Genomic DNA, 23,885 nt, shown 5'->3' on the forward strand with positions numbered 1-23,885 from the left:
TCTAATGCAACTACTATATACAGACATTCGAAACATAGTAAATTTAAAATTGTCCCATTCATGCTTAAAGATTTAATTGTGGATTATTTCTTACTCTTGTGGGATAATGCCTTTCCTGACAAGGGGAAACACTCTGCTTGGCCTGCGAGACTTGCAGCTGTGAAACAATCTCAGGTTAGGGCATCCTCCATGGCGGTTGTAGGAGTTGACTCTGAGACTACAGGAAGTGGTTCTGACAGCTCAGCACACCTTTCTTGTTCTTTTCTCTCTCTGAATCAACTTTGATCCCTTTCTTTTTCATTCTTAGTTACTTCTCTCTTTCACACCTTTCTCTTTCTTTTTCACATTCTCTCTCACTCCATCTCTTCCCTTCTTTTTCTTCTTCTAGTTTATGCATCATGATCTTGGGAAGGTGCCTCTAGCTCACTGAAATATTCTCTTATTAATCGTTGTATTAATCCCTTTACGATCTGATCTCTAGTGTTGGGTCCTGCATCCATAACATCATCTGAAGAGTCCTCTGTTTTCATATTTCCATTGACTCCTTTCTTCTTGGCCTTCCATTCGTCCAGCTGGGCTTTAGTATTTGCATCTACTTTAACTGGCAATGTTTTGTCTGCCACTTTAAGTTCATGCAATAATCTTAATGCACACCGTGTAGATTCTGGTTCTTTATACTTACAAAAGCCAAATGTTTGCAACTTCCCCAAAGCTCCTTGAACTCTCTTTGAGCTTAAAGCCAAGCCACATTTTGCAAGTAACTGCCTGATTAACATATCAGAAGATTTGTCAGATATGTTGCCTATAAAACTGTTGTAGTTGGACCACTGCTTTCATCATTTTCACTCTGAGCAGGATAATCCTTCTGTGGTCCAATATTGTTTTCCAACCAAAGACACAAAGGCTGGCACCAACACCAGTTTGTCCTCTGTTGGGGAATGGTTCATGGTGTTTGCCATGGAGACTGTTGTGGTATCATCCAATACATTTCTTAATTCACTTTCAGTTGCCTTCATTGCAGGGGATGTGGCATGCAAATTGTGGGTGGACGCCAAATCAAGTTGTGACCTTTCAAATGGCAGCTGCTATTTAGAAAGCAAGCTTAGCAAAAATGAGATAGAAGCGAATATCTATCACAGCCCTGTGATACACCTGTACTGATGCAGATTGTGGTGGAGATGTTTATGCCAATCCGAACTGAGTGGGGTCTACAAGTGAGGAAATCAGGGATCCAATTGCATAAGGATGTATTAAGGCCAAGGTCTTGGAGCTTATTGACTAGGTTGGAGGTGATGATAGTATTGCATGCAGAGCTGCAGTCAATGAAGAACATCCTGATCTATGTACCTTTGCTGTCCAGATGTTCCAGGGTTGAGTACAAAGCCAATAAAATGGCATATGCTGTGGACCTGTTGTAACAGTAGGCAAATTGGAGTGGATCCAGGTTGATCCTCAGGCAAGACTTGATATGTTTCATTACCAACCTTTCAAAGCACTTCATCACAATGGATGTAAGTTCTACTGCATGATAGTGAGGAGATGTTATTTCTGATAATTGGAGCTGATCCAAGTTTCTTCATGGCTAGAATCAACTCCTACTTAAGCAAGGACCTGGACCTGCTGCAATTTGCCTATTGCCATAATAGGTCTACAGTGGAATACAATCTCCCTCGCTCTCCACTTGGCTTTCCTTGACAATAGTAATACCTACATCTGTCTGCAGTTTATTGATCACAGCTCAGTATTCAACATAATCATCCTCTTGGTGCTAATCAATAGGTACCAAAACCTGAACCTCTGTACCACCCTCTGCAAATGGATCCTTGACTTCCTCATTGGGAGACCACCATCAGTGTAGATCAGAAATAACATCTCCTCGCTGACAATCAATATTGTGTACCTCAAAGATCAGTGCTTAGCCCACTGCTCTACCCTCTCTAACCCCTTGACAGTGTTGCTAGGCACATTTCAAGCACCATCTATAAATTTGCCAATGGCACAATTATTGTTGGCAGAATTTTAGATAGTGAGATCAGCTGGTTGAATGACATCACAACAACAACCTTGCACTCAATTTCAGTAAGGCCAACAATTTGATTGTAGAATTCAGGAAGGGGAAGTCGAGAGAATACACATCAATCCTCTCTGAGAGATCAGCAGTGGAAATGGTGAGCAGTTTCAAGTCTCTGAAGATCTCTGGGATCTATCCTGGGCCCAACATATTGATGCAATTACAAAGAAGACACAACAGCATCTGTATTTCATTAAAATTTTGAAGAGCCTTGGTAGGTCACCAAAGACTCTCACAAATTTCCACTTTAGTACCGTGGAGAGCATTCTGACTGGTTGTATCACCATCTGTCATTGCATAGGATTGGAAAAAGATGCAGAGTTGCAAACTCAGTCAGCTCCATCATGGGGAATAGCCTCCCCAGCATTAAGGATATCTTCAAAGGCACTGCCTCAAAATGTCCATCATTAGGGATCCTATCACCCAGAACATACTCCCTCCTCATTGCTACCATCAAGAAGGAGGTACAGAAGATTGAAGGCACACACTCAACATTTTAGGAACAGCTTCTTCCCCTCTGCCAAAGGATTTCTGAATGGACAATGAATCCATATATACTACCTCTTCTTTTTGCTCTCTTTTTGCACTACTTATTTAATCTATTTTATATATATATATCTACGTATTGGGGGTTAGTGGGTTTTTTTTTACTGTGTCCTTTCAGATTTCTTGCTTTGAGGCTACCTGTAAGCAGACAAATCTCAAGGTTGTATCATTTATACATTCATTGATAATAAATGTACTTTGAATCTTTGAATATTTCTTATTCTAATTCATAATTTTTTAAAAGTGTATCACAGCCACAAAACAATAATGACGTATGCTAGTGATATTAAACCTGATTCTGATTGCAATAGGGCAAGTCTTGCTAGCTCATTCATTCGGTCAATAACAAAGTCTGAGAGCAATTGAGTTTCAGATGGCACTGCACGCCATTGCTGGATCCATACGTTGCAAGGATTCACAAGTAACACCGCTTGTATTATATGCCATGTCTGACTTGGTGTCATATTTACAAACACCTTGATATTAATAGATATTCTAGGCCTGTATGCCGAGAAATCACATTCTTTCCTTTAGTCAGTCCTTAGAGATTGAGTATGATTTGCCTCCGTCGCAACTGTTTGGGTTCTGATGCGGCTAATGGAGCAAATATGGAAACCACAAACTGGTTAATAAATGAGATACCAGATAGCCAGATACTTTTTGCACTTCTTTTTTTTACACTGGATTTATGTGTGTACCTAACACATGGACATGAGGTTCTCAGTGCCAACCCAAATGCTCCTTTTCCATTTTGAGCATCATGGGATGGGATTTCCAGAAGCCAGATGTGTATGTTGCATTTTTCTCCAAGAAAGCTTTGAGCAAATTCTTGAATCTTTTCCTCTGGTAATCTCTTCCTGTGACAGAGCCCGGAACAGAACACCCGATTAGAACTCTGGTTTGTACATGTGAACAATATAGTCTACTGAATGGAGCAGAACGTGCAATTAGGGCTTCAGTCCACAGGATGCCGGCCTGGATGAGGTCACTGAAATTGGTTCACTTATACTGCTAATGTATTTAGAGGATTTTAAGGAAACAGAGTTGGCAGTAAATTTTCAGTGCCTACAACGTACAGTCAGATCTCAGAAACATTACAGGAGAGCAAGGATCACTGCTACCTGGAAGATCGTGAGTTTAGTATCAGTTTCAAGGTCTTATCTTCAAACAGCATTTTCTTCAGTCATCCAAAGGCCATTCTGATACATTGAAGGCAACAGTGGATTTCACCAAAAATGTATGTCCTGGCAGAATAGTAGCTCCCAGGGTAGGAAAAGTGGTCAATGTTTTCCTAAAGTTCTTTCATGAAACATTATTTTTGCTCCAAGTAAGAACTGAATTTGATTGCAAACAATGTGGGAGAGTGGAAACCTGATTTGATGATGACTAACCAATCAGGAGGGACGGACTATGAGGGCATAAATACCACCAGGGTAGACATGCCCGAGCATTATCCCTGATGAAGATGGCAGAGTTTGTCATTGAAACATCGGTTATAATCGATACCTGTACCAGGCTGGAAGCCCGAGTAGAGTTTAGTCTTCATATATGCTGGGAAAGCACTATTCCTTTTTTAAACAATGCCAATTTGACAAGACTGGTCCATATATAGATCAAATTCTAACTCTGAAATTGTATTTTCACTGTAATTCATGTAACTACAGCTTTTGTGCTTCACTATTCTCCAGGTGGGATAAAAGGGGAATCAATCACTCAAGGATTGAGAAGGGATTCCAGTAGAAGTGGTAGAGGCAGGTTCGGTATTGTCATTTAAAGTAAGATTGGATAGGTATATGAACAGGAAAGGAATGGAAGATTATGGGCTGAGTACGGGCCAGTGGGACTAAGTGAGAGTAAGCGTTCGACATGGACTAGAAGGGCCAAGATGGCCTGTTTCCGTGCTGTAATTGTTATATGGTTATATGGATAGATAAGATAGAGGCAGGGAAGTTGTTTCCACTGGTAGGTGAGACTAGAACTAAGGGACATAGACTCAAGATTCGGGGGACACACACAAAATGCTGGTGGAACGCAGCAGGCCAGGCAGCATCTATAGGGAGAAGCGCTGTCAACGTTTCGGGCTGAGACCCTTCGTCAAGACTAACTGAAAGGAAAGATAGTAAGAGATTTGAAAGTAGGAGGGGGAGGGGAAAATGGGAAATGATAGGAGAAGACTGGAGGGGGTGGGGTGAAACTGAGAGCCAGACAGGTGATAGGCAAAAGGGATACAGAGCTAGAGAAGGGAAAGGATCATGGGACAGGAGGCCTAGGGAGAAAGGGGGAGGGGAGCACCAGAGGGAGATGGAGAACAGGCAGAGTGATGGGCAGAGAGAAAAAAAAAACAACTAAATATATCAGGGATGGGGTAAGAAGGGGAGGAGGGGCATTAACAGAAGTTAGAGAAGTCAATGATCATGCCATCAGGTTGGAGGCTACCCAGCCGGTATATAAGGTATTGATCCTCCAACCTGAGTGTGGCTTCATCTTGACAGTAGAGGAGGCCATGGGTAGACATATCAGAATGGGAATGGGACGTGGAATTAAAATGTGTGGCCACTGAGAGATCCTGCTTTCTCTGGTGGACCGAGCGTAGGTGTTCAGCGAAACAGTCTCCCAGTCTGCGTCGGGTCTCACCAATATATAAAAGGCCACACCGGGAGCTCTGGACGCAGTATACCACACCAGCTGACTCACAGGTGAAGTGTCGCCTCACCTGGAAGGACTGTTTGGGGCCCTGAATGGTGGTGAGGGAGGAACTGTAAGGGTAAGTGCAGCACTTGTTCCGCATGGAAGGGTAAGTGCCAGGAGGGAGATCAGTGGGAAGGGATGGGGGGGGGATGAATGGACAAGGGAGTCGCGTAGGGAGTGATCCCTGCAGAAAGCAGAAAGAGTGGGGGAGGGAAAGATGTGCTTGGTAGTGGAATCCCGTTGGAGGTGGCGGAAGTTATGGAGAGTTATACATTGGATCCGGAGGCTGCTGGGGTGGTAGGTGTTATGAAGGATGAACAACTCTGATGGGCAGAAGGGTACAGAGTTGCCCATAGTTTCCCCTCCCCTGGGAGAATTACAAACCGTTACTGTTGCCAGGCTGCTAATGAGAGAGAAAGAGATGGAACAAAAACATACTTGGACTGGAACATTTGCTTCAGATAAGGGAGAGATAACACAGGGAGGAAGAGACTTGTTGTCCCACCATATTATGACTCCTGTAAGACTTACGGCTCCGGAAAGGACTGTTTACTTGGTACTATTCTGTTCATTAAAATTCCTCAGTGGACAGCCAGAGTGGGCGGTTTGATGGACTAAGCCATTCAAAACTGATTGACACCTGAGACCCCGTGAGTAGGGATAAAAGTGAGGTCTGGGGAGACACCCCTCAGACACACCAAGAGATGCATCAGGAGACACACTAGTGAGCACTGCTTAAGTGTTGGAACCCACGAGAAGGTGTGGGGGAATCGGAGGCCGAACGAAGGATTGGTCAATTTTAACTCCTAGTGTTTATAGCGAGGCCGGTGGGGGCTTGTGTGTGTGTCCACCCTTGCCTGGGTGATGAGTCCACCATAGAAGAACGGTCTAGCTAAAGGACAGAGGGGTCATACCCGAATGGCCACAACAACACATCGACAGATCAAGAACGTAAAGGAAGGTTTGACTGGCTGTCACTATTCGCCCTCTCTCTCTCTCCAACAATTACAACACATCGACCAACAACTACCTCAGCCTGTATGAACTGAACTGAACTTTATACTTTCCCATGATAATTCATTATCCCCTAGACATCGATAGAGCTTGTTTATTATTGATTATTATTATACCCACACTTTTAGGTTTAGTATTGCTAACGTGTATTATCTGTATATCTGCATTGTTGATATTGATTTGTATATTTTACTAATAAACACTGTTTTGAAAATAGTACCAGACTCCAACGGATACTTCTATCTTTGCTGGTAAGACACCCAGTTACAGGGTACGTAACATAAGTGAGGACAAGATTCGGGGGAGTAGGTTTAGGATGGAGATGAGGAGGAACTGCTTTTCCCAGAGGGTGGTGAATCTGTGGAATTCACTGCCCAATGAAGCAGTGGAAGCTACCTCAGTAAATGTATTTAAAACAAGATTGGATACATTTTTGCTAGTAGGAGAATTAAGGGTTATGGGGAAAAGGCAGGTAGGTGGAGATGAGTCCGTGGCCAGATCAGCCATGATCTTACTGAATGGCGGAGCAAGCTCGACAGGCCAGGTGGCCCACACCTGCTCCCATTTCTTATGTTCATCACAATAATGTAAAAACATGTCATTGGCATGCTGTTTGCAAGAGCAAACCAGAGACTATTATTCATCATACACAAATGATAAGAGAATCTCTGCATCAAATGATTAATTGAAGGGGCTCATGAATGACTGCTTATGATTTTGCCATCAATATTAATAGTAAGATACTTCCTTGAACTTATTCATGACCATTAAAAGCATTGGATCTATTCATCATTTAAATTATGTGTAATGCATTTAGGAATGAGGAGTGTTTAAGTGTTAATTTTCTTTTATCACACCAAAATCTGGGAAGGTAATGGAATGAGAGAACTAGCTGATCTTATTTACAGGCCTCCTAGTAATCATTGACTAGGGAAGAAATCAAACAGACAGCCTTCAATCAGCTAGTTAGACAGAGTGAAAAACACAGATAGCGTAAAGAAGAAAATTAGAAAAGTCAAGATGTGATTGCCAGTCTTATGGCAATTTTTGGGGATATTGAAGCAATTTGTAAAATAAGCTTAGCTCCATCTGAACAAAAACTTCAATGTAATTGCTGTGTAACTACAATGATACTGAATTTGAACAAATGTGGCAGATGAGTTAAAAATATGATATACAGAACAGCATTAAAACAGTTGTCAGAGGTTGTGAACAAGTTATTATGAAAAATTAGAACATTTCATAATTTGTAGTTGTGCTTTAGACAACCTGAAGGAATATGACGATATCCTGACTGATGTTTCAACATTGTATTTAGTAGCCGCTTCCAGTCACGTTTCGAGAAAACTCAATCACAACCACAATTACGTAATTGATTATATTACCAAAATAGAAGAATGAAACACAAGTTAGAAAGGAAGAAATGTAGGTGAACCATTCCTTCTAGCCTTTTTAGAAATTCTCTCTTTAATGAAGAAATATTCCATTCCAAAATACAGACACACAGTTAAATACTTGAACAATCTTGAAACATGGCAAGTCCCCAGCTTGTTCCAACACACTGTACGTATGGGTACAATACTTAACAATACAAAACATAAATCAGTAGTTTTATTACATTAACAGTGTTTACATTGAGCCTTTAGTGCTTTTAAAGTTACTGCTTCTCCTTTTGGAGACACTAAATATGTCAGTTGCTGTGGTTAATTTAAATATGATATAGTCAGATATTTTTGGTGAAAATTCAATGTCCACTATTTTGGACAGAAGAAAAATAGTTACTATTCACAGCTATTTTGTTAAATTTATCCATTCTGAATTCAGCAACAGAGACTTAAGTGTATATATGTATGTGTATATGTATATGCATATGATATATATATATATATATACACACACACACATTTACATAGACACACACACATACAGTGTGTGTCTACATTAATTAACCTATATAACCGGGAAAAAGACAAATTAATAGAAGATTAGTACTGTGCGACAAACAAAACTAGACAAGTTTTCACTTCATGCACTAACAGAGTACAATTTGTTTCACAGTGAAGGCCACAAACTTGTGCAGGTTAACTCTGAAACATGCCAAGCCTTTCTCCCTTATAACACTCTCAACCTTACCTGATAACTTCCAGCATTTGTGTTTTTTTCTTTTTATCTCTATTCTACATCCATTTTCTTTGACAAATCAATAATTATAAACATATTTAATTTCAGTGTTTAATCTGATTATATCAATTAAATCACACAATTTTCTCATGTTATTTTACATGCTTTCAAGATAATATTTATGATTACTGTATAATAATCTTAGATTTCTTCAGCAATTCTTTAGCTTTCAATATACATATGTTGTGTGAGGTTTACAGATTATTCAGTGTGCAACTCCCATGTCATTATCAAATCATTTTACTTAACTACACTAAAAATAGAAAGTCATATATGGTACACTTAAATGTGGCATCCATTCTAGAAAGCTCTTGTGATAGAACTATAAGTAAATTATAGAAAACAAAATTTATTAAATAAAAACTTTACAGAGCAATTTGGCTTTAAGTACATTTAGTTGTGTGACAACTCACATGGAAGTGCTATTTTGTAAAATTAACTTTTTAAATTAAGTGATACTTGAGAGGACAGTATCTGCAACCTTCAGCATATGTAACCCATGGATTAATCAAAATAAAGCCATAAAGCTTCTTGAATCGTGTGTTCTCAAGCTGCTTGTTCTATAACATTCACAATTCTCTGCATTATTTGATAAAACTATTCTTTTCTTGCAATGTGTGCACTACACTGATGGCCAACTAAAATAATGCAACTCAAACATAAAAAATTACAATGCACATCAAGTATGTATTGTTCAAGCTTACAATCTTACAAATGATATAAAACAAACCAAAAAGTGAAATATAAATTAGCAATGGACATGCTTGTTTACAATATTGCTAAATTCATTGTTCAATCACAAAAAAAGTTAAATGACTTAACTTTTAATTATGTTACTGGTTTTGTTTTTGGCACCTACGGTTCAAGTACAAGAACAGAATTAGCTAAGAGTGTCCTTGACACAGTTCACAGTTCTTTTATTTTACAGATGTCCATCTTATTAAAAATGCTGAGAATTAGTGGTTAATGGGTAGATATAATTTTGAATAAATAACCATACTTAGTGCCTTAATATCTGATTTTTAAGTGCATTTCACCAAAATAGGTTTATCATAGTTGAAAAAATATGTAACTGCTTTGTCAAAGTACTGCACAGTTCAGCTAGAAACAAAACAAAGTGTGTTAATATTATAAGTTTAGACAGAATATTTTGCTCACAAATGTAAATAATTATCTTTTCTTAATATTAACACTGTTTCCTCTTGAAAAAAGAACACCATATATGCTCTGCTTGGTGATAACTGCAGTTGTATTGTCCTGAATTCTGTTCTCATTTGAGCCATATAAAGAAGATGCTGATAAACCCAGATTTTAGTAAAAGAATTGTTGGACAACACATTTAACTAGAAACTTTTAAAATTACTTTGCTACAGTATTCACACTAATTATAAAATTTTTATTTTGTCATAAGACGCTTCATGTGCTCATTCCATTCCTGATTGAAACCAGAAGTTAGACCTTCTTCATCGTCTGTCCTTATGCAGCTTTCATCATCATCAGTTTTTACGTAGCTCTCATCATCAGTTTGGCTGTAATTAGCCTGACAAGTGGATAAAATGACTGAATTATACATTGGGAAAAATCATATTGCACACACAGGTCTCAGTAACCAACATATTTACATTGTAAATATGAACAACAGACAAATCAACATTTGAAAGCTTTGCAAAAGCAATGACTGAAACATTAACTGGAAGGAAATGCAGTAAGTCAAAGGTCATTACGCTATCAAAAATTCAATATAGCAGAAATAAAGCATTTGCATTCTTCCATTTGATAAATTTTTTGTAATACTGCAGAGAATATCTTACGTACATGTACGATGTAAACACTATTTCCTAATGATGGCAATGATGTGTATTGAGTGTTGCATCAATTGGAATTGATTGTTTCCTGAATTTAACTGTATAGCTCTTCCTAAATTTTTGAAACTTGACAGTGCTGTTAGTAGGCATATTAAACACATGCAAGCAAGAGTTAAATTTAGTTCCATTTCTGATTCCTCTACTTTCAACCCATATAATGCAGAGATTATTAGTGTTGCAATTACGTTTTTTTAAATCGATTTGGCTCTAATTGCTCATATTTCTTCAATAGAACCCCCACTTTGGTCCCACCAACGTTTGTTCCCATATGGATGATGACAACTCCACCATAAGGTTCCTTCCAGATCCAAACAGATGTCCTTAACCTTAGTATAGGTTAGATAACATAGCCTTCAAGGCTCTTACTCACTGTTTCATAGAACAATACCTACCTTGCTAACAAAAACCACACTGCTTTTCATTCCTCAATTTGGTTTCCCCATAATCTGAAGCAGGAGTCTGTTCACTCATACTCTTTACAGTCTTTACTCTTATCAGTACGGGATAAGGAATTTAATTTCTTTTGGACAAGTATAAGAACTAAGATTTCCCAACTTTTAACTTTGTGAATCCTTAATTACCTCAGATAAAGCCATACTCATTAATCCTCTTGACTGACAATTGTGTCATATTTAATCTAAAAGACATGACTGTAATTTGGAATAAAGTGTTTAAGTAAATTTACCCTTCCCTGATGCAATGCATTATCCCTAATTTTGCAATCTAGGCCATTAAACGATGCTAACATGCGCTCATATTTTATTTTGTGCTTCAAGAGTCCAATCACCCACAAGATGAAAAGAATAGAAAATACAAGCCTTGCACTCAATTATTTTTGGGAAGGATGTATCTTTTTCCTGAGTCACAGGCTGCAAATTTGATCGGTGCCTTTTCCTGCACCATGCAAATCTACATAGAAAGCCAGTCGTTAAAGTCGATTTAGCAATGATAGGCAAACATTACTTACACAGGATACAGAAGGTCTGTTCACCCCTGCAAACTGACCTGTAAATAGCAGATAAAATAAAGAGAAAGAAAGATAGCCACAAGAGTAATTAATGTGACCACTTAAAATAATAAAGATGCTATCTGGAAATAAAATCCAAAGCGTCAAATAAAATGTGCAGTGGAAAGCGAAAAAGAAGGTAGTATCTTTCAGTAAGCTTTAATATTGCACTTATGGCAAGACAGTAGCAGAAGAAATAATTAAAAAAAGGAAAATGTAACTCATCTATTCCAAATGCCTTTCCACAGTGATAATGTGAATCCAAAATGAATGGCAAGATACGAATTTACTTTAAGCTCAGTTTATTTCTCATTAAGACTTTTGACAGCAAAGGTAAAACCAGCTTTGACTGAGTCAGCCTCTGAAAAGTGCATTCTTGCTAAAACTGTCATCCTTCAGAACATGTAAAGAACATCTTCAAGACCCATCAAGGCTGCAGGAACTCCAAAAGATTATTGTAACTCCAGAAGACAATAATAACCCACAATATAATAAACAAAAAAACGATGGGTTTTCAGAAGCAAGGGTTCAATTAAAAATACTGAGGACATACATCCTCCAGTGAATTAAAGGGGTTTCTCCCCATAAATGTAACAAACAGTGTGTCAATGGATAGTAACTGTGGAAAGACGAAAACAAGAGTTAACAAGAGTATATATAATTATCTGGATAGACAGGGTCTGATTAGGAACAGTCAACATGGATTTGTGCATGGAAGGTCATGTTTGACAAATCTTATTGAATTTTTTGAAGAGGTTATGAGGAAAGCTGACGAGGGTAAAGCAGTGGATGTTGTCTGTATGGACTTCAGTAAGGCCTTTGACAAGGTTCCGCACGGAAGGTTAGTTAGGAAGGTTCAATCTTTAGGTATTAATATTGAAGTAGTAAAATGGATTCAACAGTGGCTGGATGGGAGATGCCAGAGAGTAGTGGTGGATAACTGTTTGTCAGGTTGGAGACAGGTGACTAGTGGTGTGCCTCAGGGATCTGTACTGGGTCCAATGTTGTTTGTCATATACATTAATGATCTGGGGTGGTAATTTGGATTAGTAAGTATGCAGATGATATGAAGGTAGGTGGCATTGTGGATAATGAAGCAGGTTTTCAAAGCTTGCAGAGAGATTTAGGCCAGTTAGAAGAGTAGGCTGAACGATGGCAGATGGAGTTTAATGCTGATAAGTGTGAGGCGCTACATTTTGGTCGGAATACTCCAAATAGGACATAAAAACTCAAAATGCTGGCAGAACTCAGCAGGCCAGACAGCATCCATGGGAGGAGGTAGTGACGATGTTTCGGGCTGAAACCCTTCATCAGGAGTGAAGTAACATGGGATGGTCGAGGAGGGATAAGAAGTGGTGGGATCACGTAGGAGGTGGCGGAAGTTATGGAGAATTATACATTGGATCTGTAGGCTGGTAGGGTGATAGGTGAGGACCAGGGGGACTTTATCCCTGGTGGGCTGGCGGGAGGATGGGGTGAGGGCAGAGGTGCGTGAAATATGGGAGACGCGATGGAGGGCAGAGTTGATAGTGGACGAAGGGAAGTACGTTGGATCTGTAGGCTGGTAGTACCTCCTACGTGATCCCACCACCAGCCACATCTTCCCCTCCCCCCACTCCAGATGCACTTCCAGATTTTCAGCGTCCTGCAGTTATTCTGAGATTTTCAGGGTATCAATGGATCTATTATATAGAACATACTCTATGTGACGTGGGTATTCAGCAATGTATATATCAACATTGTTTCGATATGCAACTTTGGGGATTAGTAGCTATTATATTAGGGGATGGCTTCAGCATAACTGCTCAAATAATAACTGCTACTTTAATCACAAGCATTCTTTTACTTAATAACTACATGATATAAACTCTTAGAGAGGCATATGGATGGAAGAAAAAGGGAGGGTTATGGGTGGTATAAGAGAGAAGAGTTGATAGCCTTGTATAAGTCGGCATTACATCATGATCTGAAGAACCCATACTGTTCTGTACTGTTCAATTTCTGGCTTCAAGAAAAATATACTTGTTTTTATGGAATCCAATTTGACCAGGTTTCTGACATTGGAAGGACAGAATGAGATTCCCTCTTCATAATACATATGCCTTCCTAACTACTCAATGCCATTGTTTTAAAATTATATACATAGTCACCCTATTTGATGATTTTTAATTTTCAAAGTAATTTTGTGATTAATGGTGCTGAATACTTTCAATTTTCTGCTACTTGGTCACCGTGGCCTCAGCAAATGCACTGTGAAAATCCTGTTGCACTTCCTGCAAAATCATGTTATCATAATGACCACAACAGAGGAAATTGAGGGCCAAAGATTTTGTTCTGTTTCAGAAAACCATTATACATGGTGCCACAAATCACCCAAAATACAAACCAGCAGAAGTTGTTCTCACCTTCTATAAAGAAGCCAACTTTTGTGTTGTGGTTGCACATATTGTCTTGTCTCACCTGATAGTTGTCATCCTGCAGTTTTTGCTTCAGGTATTCTTCGAGTTTTAACTCGTGTTCAAGCTGACGGACAGATTCACTTTCATAGCTTTCATCATCTGTTCTAACATAAGAGTCACCATCTTCTGTAGCACTTACAAGGAAAGGAACCATAAATAGTTACCATATTTGCCATTTGGTGTATGTGCTCTCTTTACAGTAGTGAATTGGATTTACATAATGGTAGATGGCCTCCCACACCCACTGTTTCCATACAACCAGATCCACACTGACATGGAGTGGATCTTCTTGCTGCAACTTTCTGAAGGAAGCCAGCTTCAATAAGCTTGATGAACCATTAGCCTTCCAGTTGTAAACAGCAAACTTGGTATGACCTAAACAAGTATGACCAACAGAAATGTGTTGACAGTCAATTAAGCCATATCCTCAGGCTTAGCTAGCTGTCAAGTAAAAATAGCTTTCAAAATAAAGCACATTTTTTTTAAAAAGTGGGAGAATGAAATTAAAACATCAAAAATACCAGTAAATATTTAAAACAATTAACCTGTTAATGTTAATTTCATTACTTTCACATCAGCCTGAAATGTTGACTGTTTATTCCTCTCCACAATTGCTGTCAGACCTGTTGAGTTGCTCCAGCATTTTGTGTGTATTTCTCTGGATTTCTAGCACCTGCAGACTCTCTGGTGTGTGTGAATAATTTGAAGCATGTTTCTATCCATTTCAGCAGTTACAGCTCATTGAAACCTGCCACAGGTTGAACTGGCAGATTTCCCTAATTCACTGCTGAGGCAATGTGGGAAGTTGATCTTCACTCATAAATAAGTTCTCCTACAGTAGTCATACAAGAGGGAAACGGCATTTTGGCCTCATCCTATTCACAGCAACCAGTCTAATATTAATCCCATCTTCAGCAATTGACCCATAGCCTTCTGTGCCAAGTCAATTTAAGTACTTGTCTAGACTCACTTGTTTCCACCACTCCCTCATGCAGTACGTTCCAGGTACTCACAAGTACCTAGATGATCAAGGTTTATGCAGCAAGAACAGGCTGAAATAATGGATTTACCAGGACACTTCTGCTTGAGGATCTTGGGATAGAGGAGGAAGAGGGGTATGTGGGTTTGAGGGATTACACGGCTGAAGGCTGTGCAGAGAAGATCTTTGGTGGAGGAAATGATTTCAGTGACTATCAGGGAGGCAATAGCCTGATAGTCAGTGATGAGATCATGGTTCAGTGAATGGCAAGAGGACTGGACTACTTGACTAACTCGACAAACGTTTTGGCGTATAGGCAGAAAACAGTTAGTTTGCACCTTTTAGGCCTTACAAAATTTCCATATTTACAATGTCATGAGGAATTGGCAGCATATTTCAAGAAAACTTGTTTACATATTTTCTCAAAGAATCAAAATGCTGGAGGAACTTAGTGAGTCAGACAGCGTCTGTGGTGGGAAATGGGAAGGTCAACATTTCAGGTCCAGATAAAGGGAAGCTAGCCAATAGATAGAGGTGAGAGGTAGGGGTTGAGTAAAAGTTGGCATTAGGCAGATCCAGTTGAGCAAGAGTGTTCAGCTATGGAGAAAGTGTGAAACTAGATAGTGTTTTGAGTAGAGACCCAATATGGACATGATGGGGATGGGGATGTTGTTGCTGGTTGCTGGAAGTTTGATAGCAACAGCCTCAATTTTTTTTTTACCTCGTAAAGGCTCCTTTGTAAATGCAAATTGTGGAATATTCTCTTTGTTGAAAATAAGGCTGGGCCATGAAATAATTAATTTTAGAGAAATAATTTAAAGCTTCCTGGAGAAATGCATTTTCCTTTCAGTAAGATTGTTCAGATGGCTAATTGTTTTACATTTTGGACGAAAAGAGGCAGAATAAAAGGCAAGAAAATTTCAAAGATAAATGCAATTTTTTGTTGAATATATGCATTGAGCATAATTTTTCAAAGTTATTATTCAACACAAGAAAAAAAGGACAATTAATCATGCTTACATATCACTTCGAATTGTTCCTGTCGCAGCAGCACTGTTGATATAGCTGGGATTTCTGGCATTGATCTGAGCAAGAAAGGCCTTCTCAGAAGTTGGTGAAGGAACAATGTCATCTAAATGAGTACGACTAAAATCAGAGTCCACGTTGCTCTCTGTTTCACTGCCAGCCTCTGCTGAATTGAAAGCAAAACATTCATTCATAGTAACATACGAAAATAGCTTAGACCTGCTGTGTACATAAATGTGAAGGTATGAGATGAGCTCCACGTATAAAGCAAATGAAAAGTTACACCTCACATAACTTGGGAGAATAAAAGCTGCACCATTTGTTAATACAGGTACAAGTTTCGTACCATCACAATAAAAAAAGCAAAATTAATCTTGGTGGAAGGCTCAGTGCTGCAACGTGAATCAAACATAAAACATTGACTTTCTTTCAAGTTTCACAAGCAACTGGCATTACTGCAACATACAAGCACAAGCTTGATTTCTTATGAACTGCCTTTCTACTTTCATTTATAAATTGCTCAATGTGTCTTTGAATAAATTATGCAAAAGCAGTTATACTCAAAACCATGTATGACTGCTCCTTGTTTGTTTTCTCAGGACACAGGTTAAGCAACAGTAAAATGAGTTCCTTTCATGACTAGAAAAACCACTTTGTACATCACTGGGGTTTAAAGTTAAATTCCAGGTTATTGTCACATGCATGATACACACACACACACACAGAGGGCAATCAAAAACTTACTTGAAAAATGAACAGATTATATAGAATTTTTACAAGAAAAACAATTAGAACAAAAAAAAGCCCATTTTGTGTGAAGTTGTCAAGTAGTCATTGTGTTACTAAACTCTAGTGGATAGGGTTTTGCTGGTGGTTTCAAGAATTGAATGGCTGAAGGCATCTTAAACCTAGTGGTGTGGGACTTCAGACTCCTGTACCTCCTGCCGAATGGAAATTGTGAAAAGATGGCATAGCCCAGATAGTGGGAATCATTGTTGATAGAAGTGGCCTTCAAGAGGCAATGCCTTCTACAGATACTACCAGTGGTGCGGAGGGATGTGCCCATGAAGTATTGCACAGACTATATTCCCTGCAGCTTCTTATATTCTTGTGCATTTTAATTGCCATACCAGACCATGATGCAACCAGTTAAGATACTTCTGACAGATTTGTATAAGTTTGTTAGAGTGCCTGAAACTAAGACAAACCTCCTTAACCTCTTAAGAAAGTAGACACAGGCATGCTTTCTTTATGATCACATCAACGTGCTGGGCGCAGGACAAGACATCCAATATGTTAGCACCCAGGAACTTAAAGCTTCTGATTCTCTTCACAATTAGACAGGCACATATTTTCTTTTTTCTCCTTCCTGAAGTCTCCAATCTGTTCTTTTCTTCTGATGGCCCTGATGAAGGGACTTGTCCTGAAATGGTGACTGTTTGCTCTTTTCTATAGATGCTGCCTGGCCTGCTGAGTTCTTCCAGCATTTTGTGTGCTTTGGATTTCCAGCATCTGCAGATTTTCTTGGATTTGTGCTCTTTCGTTTTGCTGACATTAAGCGAGAGGGCACCATACAACCAGGTGACTACCTCTGCTCACTCCAGTTAGCTGATTCATCACCGTCTGTGACTTGTCTAGCAACAGTAGTGTTTTCAGTGAATTTGAAGATGTCATTGGATCTGTGCTTAGCCACATAGTCATATGAATATAAGAAGTGGAACTGGGGTCTAAGCACCCAACCTTGACATGCACCTGTGCTGATGGTCAGCGAGTAACTAAGGTCTGTCGATGAGGTAGTCAAGTAACTAGTTGCAGAGAGGTACAGAAGCCCAGGTTTTGAAGCTTGATGATGAGTTGGGATGTGATAATTGTGTTGAACATTGAGCTGTAGTCAATGAACAGCAGCCTATTGTCTATTGTCCAGATGATTCAGAGCAGAGCAAAGAGCCAGAGAAGTCACATTTGCTATTTAACCATGGTGGCAATTGGTGAATTAGAGCAGATCTAGGTAATCTCTGAAGAGTTGATTTACACTATAACCAACCTCTGAAGGTATTTCATTACAGTTGATGTAAATGCCACTTAACAGTAGTCACTGAAGCATGTCACTACTATCCTCTTGAGCATCAGTACAATAGATCCCTTTTTGAAGCAATATCAGGCTGCAGAAGTGAAAGGTTAATGTCCTTAAATACTCCAGAGAGTTGGTCTGTACAAATCTTCAGTACTTTGCCAAGCACATCAACTGGCCAGAGACCTTTTTGTGGATTCACCCTCTTGGCCTCAGAGTCTGAAATTACAGGGCCATCATTATACTCTGTAAGAGTGTCCCTTGTTTGCTTTCCCAGGGTACAAGATAAGCAATAGTAAAATGGGTCCCTTTCACACCTACCAAATAATGAAAAGACCATAGAGAGCAGACATGCAGAGGATACTTCTATTAGCGGGAGATTCTAGAATCAGCGAGCAGTTTCAGAATAGAAGGACATCCTTTAGAACAGTGGAATTTCTTTAGCAAGAAGGTGGTAAATCTGTGGAATTCATTGCCAGAGATGGCTGAGGCCAAGTCATTGGGTACATTTAAAGTGGATGTTGATAGATTATTAACTAGTAAGGACATCAAAGCTCACAGGGGGAAGGCAGGAGAATGGTGTTGAGATGGAAAATAAATCAGCCATGATTGAACGGTGGAGCAGACTTGATGGGTTGAGTGGCATAATTCTAGAAACAGATGAAGTACCCTCCCAAACTGAGAGATTTGGTCATCACTGCTTCTCTCATTATAACAGTTAATTCCCTCAAGATAGCAATTCATTTTGTAATCTTCTTGATCTGTGAAACTCAATGTTTTGCTTTGATCTACAAATCCATGGACAATATTCTACATGAATAACTCTTATTCATCATGCTCCGTACATGATTATCAGTTTTCACACTGTTTTGTTTACTCAAAGATGAGACTAAGCATTACAGAAACATTGAATGTTTATTTACAGCCACTAAAAACATGGAAAGTACTACTCGAGTTATTTTTAGATATAGCTCAAAGAAGCTACTCCATTCACAAAAGATATAATTAATATAAATGTGTTTGAAAATTGATTTAGTTTTACTTCCTTCCACTGTATACAAGTTGAATTGTAATAAAGGACAAAGATACAAACCTACTGAAATGTATGTATACCCAAATTAAATATACTTATTGCTGTAAGGAATTTAAGCAACTCTACAGCACCTGAACACTGAACTTGTGCCTAGTTCAGATATGTATCATGATATTTTACATCAGTGCTACCAAGAGAATCACTTGGACAAACATTCTTCTGGATAATAAATATGCAAATAAATTAAATGCCTTGAGATTTCATTATCTTCCAAAGAGGAAAAGAAAAACAGCAACTTTTTCTGCACATGCACTAACTAGCAAAAATAATAATTATTTTAAAGTTTATTCCCATTTCCAAAAAGGTTTCTAATGTACTGGTGCTCGAGAGTATAGTGACCTGCTTCAGTGGTACTTACATCAAATCATTAAACATGGTGATACTGAATAAATCAAGCATTTGAGCTATTGTACAAATCATACAGAGATATCATTTTATGAACATAATTAATCTTAATTATTCAAAATAACAAACAAGCCAATGTGTCATTATCGTGTATCCCACATATTTTTCAGTTTTCATTTTTCTTACCTGATGCTCTTCCTACACTGCAAGTGTAGGAAATAGTCTTTGCTGGGTGAGTCCTGAAGCAGTTTACTGTTCTGCTTATGGACTCTGGCTGCTAGTCAAAGTTACAATGATTCATAAGGGCAGGCAAGGTAGTAGTGGATTTTAAACTGTTTCCTCTCACCAAGTAGTCTATATATTTTCAGTTATAATTTTCTGATGGTGTCTTTCATTTGAATGCCTATTATTTAAAGACAATTTCTGTAAGGATCTTCACATTCTTGGGATGCTCTAAAACGAAGAAAATTAAGTCCTCAAGTATACCACTACTAAATTGTCAACAGTGAACGCAAGACTCTTACACAGCAAAATAAGCTTGAATTTAGTTTCAGCAGTGATGCAGAATCTAAACAAGACATCGGTTGAAATATCTAGCAAATAGATGTGCAATAAGGGTTCTAGTATAATTTTCCATCCACTTTAATGAAAGGACAGAAATTGCAGTGCTCTATGTTGGGGGCAAGGACTCCTCCTTTGTAATTTTCCTGTATGTTTCACATATCCTGGGTAAAAAAAAACCAAGATGCTCTGTCTGTGCATTTTCAAGATGAGCCATAGAATTATTACAAAGGATAGAGGTTTCAAATAGATATTTGCCCTTACCTCCTTTCCCAGAACTTAAAAAAACATTCTACCAGTTTCTACGAGAACTCAGAAAAAATCAGAAGTCAGAGGGTCTTATTAACTTGTATGTCTCAATGACTTAATAATTGATTAGCAAAAAAAAAAGAGCTTTTTCTTCATACTCAGAGTATTTTGTTCCATTTTTGTTCCCTCTTCGGGGCATTGAATCTTTCTCTGATGGTTCGCGGGCATTTGTTTTGCTCTCAATGGTTGATATTTATTTCTGGATTTAAAAATAAGTAGCTTCTGAGAAAGGAGAGATCTTAGAATCTTGAAGCATTGGTACCAGTGCTTGGATAGGAAACAAGCAGACATTTCAATTAGAAGCATATATAGGGCACTTGTACCCTTGAGCTTGCTTTGTCATCTATTAAGATCATAGCTGGCCAGATAATAAGCTCAAGTCCACATTTGTACATACCCCCTTTCACCTTGTTACCTAGCAAGAACCTGTCTATTTCTGCTTTAAAAATATTTGAGGAGGCTGAAGAATATTGTTCCAAAGACATATGATCTTCTGAGAGGAAAAGGTTTTTGTTGCAGCTCTTTTCAAACTCCAAGTTCTACATTCTCTCACAAAAGAAACTTTGTCACTATATCCAGCCTACATAAATTCCAATCAAGTCCCCTTTCAGTTTTCTGAGCTTCAGTGAATACAAGCTTCACCTGTACATTTTCTCTACAGTCATTCATTCTAGGTTTCAGTGTAGTAAACCTTCTCTGAACTGCTTGCAAATGTATTTACAACCTTAAATAAATTGATCAAAACTGTGCAGTTGTCTTCAGATGTGATCTCACCAATTCCCTGTACAGCTGAAGACAACCTCTTATTTTGTATTCAATTCCCTTAGTAATCAGTTCTGTTAGCTTTACTGATTACATGCTATATCTACATTTCCAAATAATGTGCAAGGAGAATCAGATCCCTTGGTGTCTTGACATCTACATTCTCTCCACATTTAGATAATCATTCTGTATTTTTCCTGTCAAACTGGACCATTTCACATTTCCCACATCATACTTCATTTGTCAGATCTTAATCCATCTACTTAACTCATTACAACCAGCAGGAGGAACTCAGCAAGTACATTAGAAGAAATTGTCAACACATCTGATTGAAGTCCTGCATCAGGACTGCGATTGGAGACAAAAGACAGCCTGTATAAAGGGGAGAGGGGAAATGGTGAAAAGGGAGCCAATGGTGATTGGTGGACTGAGGAGGGGAGAAGGATGGCGGGCAGATTAAGATAGGAGTGGATGGAACAAGAGAGGCTGTATAGAGATAGAGAGAGGGGGAGGGGGAAAAGAGGGGGAGAAGGTGAAAGAGACAAAAGGGGATGGGGAAGAGAAATGGGGGAAACGGGAAAGGAGAGGAAGGGGGGAGCATTGGAAGGGAAGAGCATGAAAGGGAAAGGGGGAAGAGAGAGAGGAAGTCTATTTTGTGTTGTATAACTATGATTCTTTGAAACTGATGCACCATTAATAACTCTCCAAGACGTGAGACGAGATATAGGCTTTTATTGCCTGGAAGAAAGAACAAGCAGCAATTGACCACCACAGTACATCCTGGAGACTGAGACCAGGGCTCAGGCTCCAATCGCCTTTATACTGGGGTCCGTGGGAGGAGCCACAGGAGCAGTCAGCGGGGGGGGGGGGGGGGGGGGGGGCGTCTCCAGCCAGGTATATGTAGTTTACCACAGAAACATAAAAAAGACCCATTTATATTCCTGTCAGTCAGCTAGCCTACTACCCAAGTCAATATGCTTACTACCTACACCATGATCTTTTATTTTGCACAATAACATTTACTGCAGCATTATCAAACACCTTTAGGAAGTGTTGTTCATGCACCAGGTCTCTTTATTCGGAGCATATGTTTCTCAAACATACTTCCTCTGTAACATTTCCCATCTTTTTTGAATAAAATAACTGTTTTCTCTGTTTCCCAGTTGAATGGAGTCTTCCCAGATTCTTTGGAATTTTGTAAAATTAAAACCAAAACTAGTCACTTTTTCAAACCTGGGCATCAGAGTTCAGGGACCTGTCCTACCACCTCATACTTCATAATTGTAATTTTCCCAGATTCTTCCCTCTCTTTCAATTTCTTAAATTCTCTATACTGACACTGTGCTGAAGAGGATCAATGTCTTTAACTATAAAAGCAGCTTAGAAAAAATGGACAGCCAGTGCCTTTTTTCCAGGTTGGAAATGGCTAATACAAGAGGGCATAATTTTCAGGTGGTTGGAGGAACGTATAGGGAGGTGGTATGTCAGAGGCAAGTTTTTCACATGAAGTACAATTCTTCCACTCTGCCATCAGATTTCTGAACAGTCCATGAACACTTCCTCATTATTCCTTCTTCTTGAACTATTTATTTTTGTAACTTATAGATGTTAAGTCTAGACTGTACTGTTACTGCAAAACAACACATTTCATGTGAAATGTCAATGACAATAAATCTGATTCTGTTTCGGAAAATGTTAAGTGCCTGAAACAGGGGAGGTGTGAGAAGCAGATACCACAATGACATTTAAGAGTTATTTAGACACATAAACAGACAGAGTATGGAGGAATATGGACCATGTGCAGGCAGATGGGCTTAGTTTAGATTTATATCATGGTTGGCGCAGGCATGATGGGCAGAACGGCTTATTCCTGTGTCGTACTGTTCAATATTCTACATAATTATATTCCTTTTCTTTAAGTCATTTGTTCCAGGTCCTTCCTTTGGAACATTTTTCTATTTTGTTATGTATTCCACGTATCCTTAATGCTTTTTCACCATATCTTGGCTGACCAAACCCTAAATTTAATTTGCCAGTCTCTTTAACCATATCTGCTTTCCATACAGGTAAATACCTTCATTTGTTCAAAAACCTTGTCTTTGATCAATTCTTCTCTCCTTTACTGTGAGGTCAATTCAAAGTTCAAAATACACTGACTATCAAAGAATGTGTACCTTGAGGTTCATCTCCTTACAGGCAGCCATAAAACAAAGAAACTTAATTTTCAGGTTATAGATTGCAGTTACTCTTGTCCAGAAAATGTGTTATTAGTAGAGTAATATTAATAGGTAAATTACAGCAGCCTCAGGACTCACACCACCAGGTTCAGGAACAGTTATACTCCTCAAACGTCATGCTCTTGAACCAAAGGGGTAAACCACTCAACTTCACATCTCATCATTAAAATGTTCCTACAACCTATGGACTCACTTTTATGGACTCTTCATCTCAAGTTCTCACTATTTAATATTTATTTCTTCTTCTTCTTATTATTATTATTATTTCTTTTTGTATTTGCACAGCTTGTTCTCTTTTGCACACTGGTTTGACATCCAAGTTGGTGCGAACTTTCATTGATTCTATTACAGTTATTATGCTAGTATGCTATTATAGATTTATTGACTATGCCCACAAGAAAATTATTCTCAGGGTTGTATATGCTGATATATATGTACTTTGATGTTAAATTTATTTTGAACTTCTTATTTTATCCTACCACATGGTTACATTCACAAAATCTTCCACAAATTCCTTCATTATTAAAAATCTCCAACCAAATTAATTTTTCTTGCATTGCTGAACATAGGACACCCCTCTCCATTGAGTGAAGACATGATAATTAACAGAGCAGTTCCTGCTTCATTCCTCTTCTTCTGTATTTCTTAAATGTCATGTACCCTTCAATATTC

General features: G+C 38.7%; 1 protein-coding gene and 1 pseudogene across 24 annotated transcripts in view; both read right to left on the reverse strand.

Moving 5' to 3' along the window:
- Positions 1-353: 353 nt before the first annotated feature.
- LOC140726058 (RNA-binding protein 25 pseudogene) lies at positions 354-959 on the reverse strand (annotated as a pseudogene).
- Positions 960-7,760: 6,801 nt separating this feature from the next.
- dtna (dystrobrevin, alpha) overlaps positions 7,761-23,885 on the reverse strand; it is a 289,844-nt gene continuing 273,719 nt past the window's right edge. For 16 of the 24 annotated variants that reach the window (XM_073042943.1, XM_073042980.1, XM_073042971.1 and 13 more), the window contains 3 exons: positions 15,830-16,001; positions 13,832-13,964; positions 7,761-10,040 (listed from right to left, as the gene is read on the reverse strand). In XM_073042943.1, coding sequence (XP_072899044.1) covers positions 9,897-10,040; positions 13,832-13,964; positions 15,830-16,001 — 449 coding nt within the window. In that variant the 3' untranslated portion in view covers positions 7,761-9,896. Of the gene's footprint in view, positions 10,041-11,332; positions 11,371-13,831; positions 13,965-15,829; positions 16,002-23,885 lie in introns of all 24 variants that reach the window. The other 8 variants (XM_073043052.1, XM_073043015.1, XM_073043007.1 and 5 more) reach the window with 3 other exon arrangements.

This window comes from Hemitrygon akajei, chromosome 1 (assembly GCF_048418815.1).
Source record: "Hemitrygon akajei chromosome 1, sHemAka1.3, whole genome shotgun sequence".
Classification (NCBI taxonomy): Eukaryota; Metazoa; Chordata; class Chondrichthyes; order Myliobatiformes; family Dasyatidae; genus Hemitrygon; species Hemitrygon akajei.